Genomic DNA, 6,322 nt, shown 5'->3' on the forward strand with positions numbered 1-6,322 from the left:
AATTTATCTGCAATTCAAAATATCCATCTTTCCATTCAAATGCATCTATACTCGACATCTTCGATTAACTTAGTATACTTAATTTCCAATTTTCATACTTAATATAAATATACTTTCCACGTTTCATTTATAGAGAAAATGATTTAACAAAATTTTCCGAAAGAAATTTCTAAATTTCTAAAATAACTAAATAAATATTCTACACTTTATTCGGAATAGAAGTTTCGGAATCGTGATACTGTGCAGTGAGTAAAATGAGCAGAAGACCGGTGATCGATGGTCGATCGCTAATATCGCGATCGAAGCGTTCCCGCGAGGGATAAGATGGGAAAAATAAGCGGAAGAGACGACATGTTTACGATATTCGTTGCTTCTGGCCAACGTGCCAAGGCGGCTAGGGCGTGGTGTGTGTTTAAAGGATAATTGTGCGCCCTACCGGAAGCAGGAAGCTCGTAAAAGAAGCGTGTAAACCGAGCTGCAGTACGGAACTTCCTCCGTGTGACGTTGATGACTTACCCTCCCGCGGTCAGCTCGTTAATCAAGCAGCTGAGTACGAGTTCAGGGGTGAAAAGGCGAACGAGAGAGAGAAGAGAGAGACACACAGAGAAACACATTACGCATAAGTTTTAACGAAGGGCTTATCAAATTATGCAGTGATACAAAACTGTGTTACTATGAAGTAGGCGAACTCTTCGTCTGGATAAAAATCGAAATTTTTCTAAGCATACTCTTTCTCAATTTTTTATTTTTTTTTTTTTTAGTCAGAAACTCATTTAGGTACGTAAACAATTATTTTCGATACGTATATTTTTGATTTGCATTTTTTTTTAAATACCATTTTCAATTTTTTAGATTTTAGATTATAGATAATATTTATGATTAGTAAGTTCCTTTTCTCAAATTTTTATTTTTTATTTTTGAATTAGGAATTCGTTTTGGTAGATAAACAATTATTTTCGATATTTATATTTGTAAAGTACATCTTTTTTTAATACCACTTTTAATTTTTTAGATTCTATATTCTAGATAATATTTATGGTTAGTAAGTTCTCTTTTTCAATTCTTTATTTTTTCGTTTTTGAATTGAGAACTCGTTTTGGTACGTAAATAATTATTTTGATATTATGGACAATATTCAAATTTATTTTTTGAAGTTACTGCAAAATTTATCACTTAGTATTTGTATACTGTAATTATATCGTTCAAAATGTATTATAAATTTACAAATTGAGGTTTCTCAAATTTTTACAAAAATTGAATGCAGGAAACATGGATTTTTTACCTTCGATGTAAACCATGACGAAGAGTCTGCATACTCATTAAGATAACATAGTTTTGGGATAATCTATAAAAATTCAGATATAGTCGGAAAACAACTGTCAGTGTTGGGTAAAAAGGCAAATTCTTTCGTTAAATATATAAGCCTTGAAATAGTGTAATACAAGCTGAGAAACGATGCACGTTAAATTTTCTAAGGAAATGATTTAGTTGAAAATCTGATTAGAAATTAGCAGAAGAAGATGATTAAATATTTAATTCGAAAATATGCTTGTAAGATGAAATATCGTAACAATATATCGATAATAACGATAAATTTAATAGAATGCTAATTTATTCTAATTCTATCATGACTTATGATCGTGCTGATAATAATTGCCATAAATAATTCAAATAAGCATAATACATTACTTTACCTACGAATATTGTAATAGATAAAAACTATTAGAGAAATAAAACTGGCATCTATCTTAAATATCAATATTCTCTAAATACTATTTCTTATATTTTAAATATACTAAATATATAATACATTTGATACACATAATAATAGTAATAATAATATTTAATAATTAATTTAATATTCAACATTAAATGTATTAAATGAATGAATTTCCTATGTTAGATATATACTCGTATAATTTTTAATTATTCGTAAAATATTTATATATTATATATTAAAATATTCACACCAAAATTACTGTTTATTTAAAAAATTATGCACTCTCGTTCCACTATATACGGTTTCCCGGCAAGGGGATGTTTCTACATAAAAAAAACAAATCGAAAATGAAAAATAAAATTTTTTCATTCGAAGCTTCATTACCGAGAAAATCGACTTTGAATATTCAGAGAGTGCGCTGGTACACTGATGGTCCATGCGCCATAGTTAAAGTTAAGTGCACGCGTACCCAGTGAATATTCAAAGTCGATTTCCTCGACAACGAAGCTTCGAATGAAAAAATTTTATTCTTCATTTTCGATTTGCTTTTTTACGTAGAATAGAACCAAACCATTTTTGATTTTACTATCGTATATATCCACCCTATATATCCATATAACTTCATATTAATCTCTGTGCAAGTACAACAAGTAGAATATACACAAATAAAATATCTCATATGTAGACAGTGATCTAATTTTCAAAAACATCGAACGATAGATGCCATTTTTTGATAAAATTAGTATTATAAACCAATGTGTACACGATATGCTACCCAACACTGATTATAATCTACGTCCAAAGAGAAAAATCATTTAACTAAACAAATGCTTGTTCCTTATTAGCATACAGTTTAAGCTTGAAACTTTTTTCGATTTGATTTCTTAAATCATCGATCAATTTAACGGAAGATCCATACGCACGCACATACACACAAAATTGTCAAGAGATTGAAATTAACGATGAAAACATATAAGGGTGAAGATTCGAGAGAAATTTGAGATAATTAAGTATAAAGTGAGAGATCGTAGTACAAAGTAAAGCAAAGTACAAGGTCACGCGTGTATGTGAGTACGGATAGACGAGAAGAAGAAACTCGTAGCCGAAGAGAAGAAATTTTTCGTGAAAAAGAATATTTAGGGATACGTTCGTTTTTGGTTCGTGACATGCATTTGCGTACCTTAAACTTGGCATGCTTTTTCCTTTTATCAAGTTCGTTGGGTGCTTCATATGGTCGACGTCCTTCGCCTCGAAGATCTTCGAGGCTGTAGAAGTGGGTCTTGTCAAGTTATCATCTCCTGTGTCGAGGCTCCTGTGGCTATCCTGAAAACAAAATTTGCGTTAAAATAATATTTTAGGAAATTAACAAGTCGACTGCCATGATGGTCACCAGTGACTGGTGCTTGTTCTCCTCAGTGAAGCTATGGTGGTCACCAGTGTCTGGCGATTAACTAAAAATAAAGAGGAAATAAAAATATTTTGATATATATACACATATATATACGTATCGTACAGATTTATCCTACGAAAGTGCGAACACAGTTTTATTTTATAAAATAAATATAAATAACCAAATTTATCGTTAATAATAGATTATTCACGGCGTAAATTTGTAATAAAAGTGAAAAAATTAACAAATTACTGGTTATTACTTGATCTTATAATGTACTTATGTCAAAAAATACCTGTAATTTGCAAAAAAATGTATAAATTTTGACATTGATTGTTAATGACAAATTAATATTGTTAATGATAAATTATTCACGGCGTAAATTTAAAATAAAAATTTAAAAAATCTTGAACTTACAATAAAATTGTGTTAAAATGTACCTATAATTCGCAAAAAATTTATAAATTTTTGCACTGATTGTTGATAATAAATTAATATTGTTAATAACAAATTGTTTGCAACGTAAATTGTTCATAACAGTAAAATAATTATTAAATTATTAGCCATTAGAGCGGGAAAATAATAACAAATGGAATTGGTAAAATTCGGAAATTTTCGATCGTAGTGGGGGGCTCAGCCGATCGGCGGCTATATAAGGGGCGACGCGACGGAGCATAAGTCATTTGTTAGTTCGACTTCGGAAGAGTAACATCTAAATTTTCATAGTGCGCGGGGGGTGGGATTCGAAGTGAGGTTGGGGCTGGCTCCCCCACCCTCACCCCACCCCATTAAACAATTTACTAATAATTTTTCTTTTCTTTTCAGATATTAATTATTTTTTTTATTTCAGCATTTAATTATTTTTTCTTTTTTCAGGTTTTAATTATTTTTTCACTTTCAAGCTTTTATTTCTTGTTTCTATTTATTTTCATTCGAATATTTCGTATAATATTCGAATGTCTCATCGTTGGGTTGTTCTTTCCACTTGGTAGATCCTTCTGGTTTATATTCCTCCCTCTTTTATTTTGTTTCCTCTTACTAATTCCTTTCATTTCAGGTGTTAATTATTTTTTACTTTTCAGATTTTATTTTTATTTGAAAATTTGAATATTTCGTATAATATTCGAATGTTTCGTCGCTGGGTTCTTATGTCTTATCGTTGGGTTGTTCATGTCTCATGGTTAGGTTCTTAATGTCTCATCGTTGGGTTGTTCGCTCCATTTAGTTGATATTTATGGTTTATATTTATTTTATTTGTTTATATTTGTTTTATTGTGTTGTACTAATCATTTACTAATCTGTTTCTTTTCAGCTTTTCAGGTTTTTCAACACATCGTTGGATGACGCAGGATGTGTGAGTTTAGACTTAAGTATTTGTAAGTAGTTATAAAATAGATTTCTAAACTAAGTCTCATGTGCGCGTTATCTGTTCACAGGTAAGCTACCTAACTTGGAGCGAAATATATAAACTCTCTATCCCCTTCGTTTACCAAATAGAACATAATTGTTCTCGCGATAATCGCGATCGTTCGTAAGTACCGACTAGCCTACGCGACGTGCTCTCGTGTACTGGATAAGTACATGCTTCGTAAGTCATCCTCGCGACTCGTCTCCGACACTCATTTCCAGTCACTGTCAATCTCGTCATGCATCGGGTTCCAGGGTGACCCCCTCGAATCAGTGCGTCTTCTGACCTCGACCGGGCGGTCCGCTGCCTAAGTCGTACGCGACTTAGGCTCGGGCACATGCTGGCTGACGGACTAGTACCATCTACGGTTAGACCACAGGGATGATTAAGTTCTACCCCGTGTGGCTGGGATGGGAAGTGTCTGTCTTGGCCGGCAACCGCCCAGCTGGGCCCTCCTGTTGACACTAGAAGTTTCATTGGTTCAGGGACTAACCTTGGTCCACGTGTAAGTCTTGGCGAGTGCGACAGTGACTGGAATTGAGCTAGGCCCGATCGGGAGGGTGCCGAGGTATGAAGTTATCTCTGTACACGGGAGTACATCGCCTAGGCTAGTCGGTCTTTCGAATAATCGCGATCTCGTTCGGGCGCGTCGCGATTTTCTATTTGCTCGCGTGTTTGATATTTCATTCCCTATTTTTATGGGAACTTGAAAATATCTTAGCGTTGCGACAGTAGAGTTTCAGTATACCGAATCGAAGTTCCCTTTGTAAGACACGAAATAAAATAAAGTGTCAGTAGAGTCACTTTAACTTAATTCGCTCCAAGTTAGATTAGGGTACCTTTGATACAGGTAGCACCAGCAGGCTGCGCCACTAGGGCGCATGTCGGGTCTCGATGCGTAGCCACCTCCACGTGGTGAGACCTGGTAATTGGTATCGTTTTCCTTTGGGAAACGATATCAAGCTAAGAGCTACGCACAAAGTATAACATATGTCCTATCTCTTGTGAATTTTCACTCTTTTCTTTGGAATTTGAAAATAGAGAGTGGGCATATCTGTTCAAAAGATACTTAAATGAAGAGGAATTAAGCTAGCAAGGAGAGTGCAAGTGTTTCGGGTCACCGATTTAGTTGATATTCTGCAGGTTTGTAGATATCGTCATGCAGTTTAAGAAAATATATCATTATAGCGGCAACTACTCAAAAGTTTTTGAGATATTTACGATTAAAGTTTCATTACTTTCGTAATTACTGATTTATTTACATCATTTTACAAGTGCAGTCGTGGCATAAAAGCGATAGATGAATATTCCTGTGGTAATAGACCGTGGTTCGATTCTCGTCCCATAGTTGGTAGCTTTTTAATCTATTTTTAATTTTGTGTTCATTTTTCGTCTATGAAAATATTGTAAATAAAATTTCTTAACAAAATAATTTATTTTTTACGCTTTCTTATGCTAGTGTATATTTATTACAAAATAATAAGAATATTATGCAAGAAAAATACTTTTCTATAGCAATCTTATTTACTACAGGAAATACAAAACCTATCGCTCATGTAAGTATTAATTATTAAATTAAACATCCTATAAGAATGTTGCCTATAATTCCAACTTTGCTGTGCAGCTATAAATTTTCATTAATTAATTACAAAAACTTGGCAATTTATTAATTTTCTACTGTCGAATTGATTTCTAGTATCCAGTTCGAATAAAAATTTTACCGCCTGCGATCAGCAAGCGATCAGCGCCATCTATGACTTTGGAATAGTTTCTCAAATAGTTTACTAACTCTGGTTACGTGCAC

The 6,322-nt window shown here is 33.2% G+C and overlaps 1 protein-coding gene across 1 annotated transcript in view; it reads right to left on the reverse strand.

Annotated features, from left to right (window-relative positions):
- The window catches only part of LOC108554876 (protein unc-80 homolog), a gene marked incomplete at its 5' end in the record, with an annotated part of 54,366 nt that extends 51,323 nt beyond the window's left edge, over positions 1-3,043 (reverse strand). Inside the window, 2 exons of the mRNA XM_017910284.1 lie at positions 517-546; positions 2,901-3,043. Coding sequence (XP_017765773.1) covers positions 517-546; positions 2,901-3,043 — 173 coding nt within the window. The remainder of the gene's footprint in view (positions 1-516; positions 547-2,900) is intronic.
- Positions 3,044-6,322: the final 3,279 nt, after the last annotated feature.

This window comes from Eufriesea mexicana, unplaced genomic scaffold, assembly GCF_001483705.2.
Source record: "Eufriesea mexicana isolate 0111107269 unplaced genomic scaffold, ASM148370v2 scaffold92, whole genome shotgun sequence".
In the NCBI taxonomy this organism is placed as follows: domain Eukaryota; kingdom Metazoa; phylum Arthropoda; class Insecta; order Hymenoptera; family Apidae; genus Eufriesea; species Eufriesea mexicana.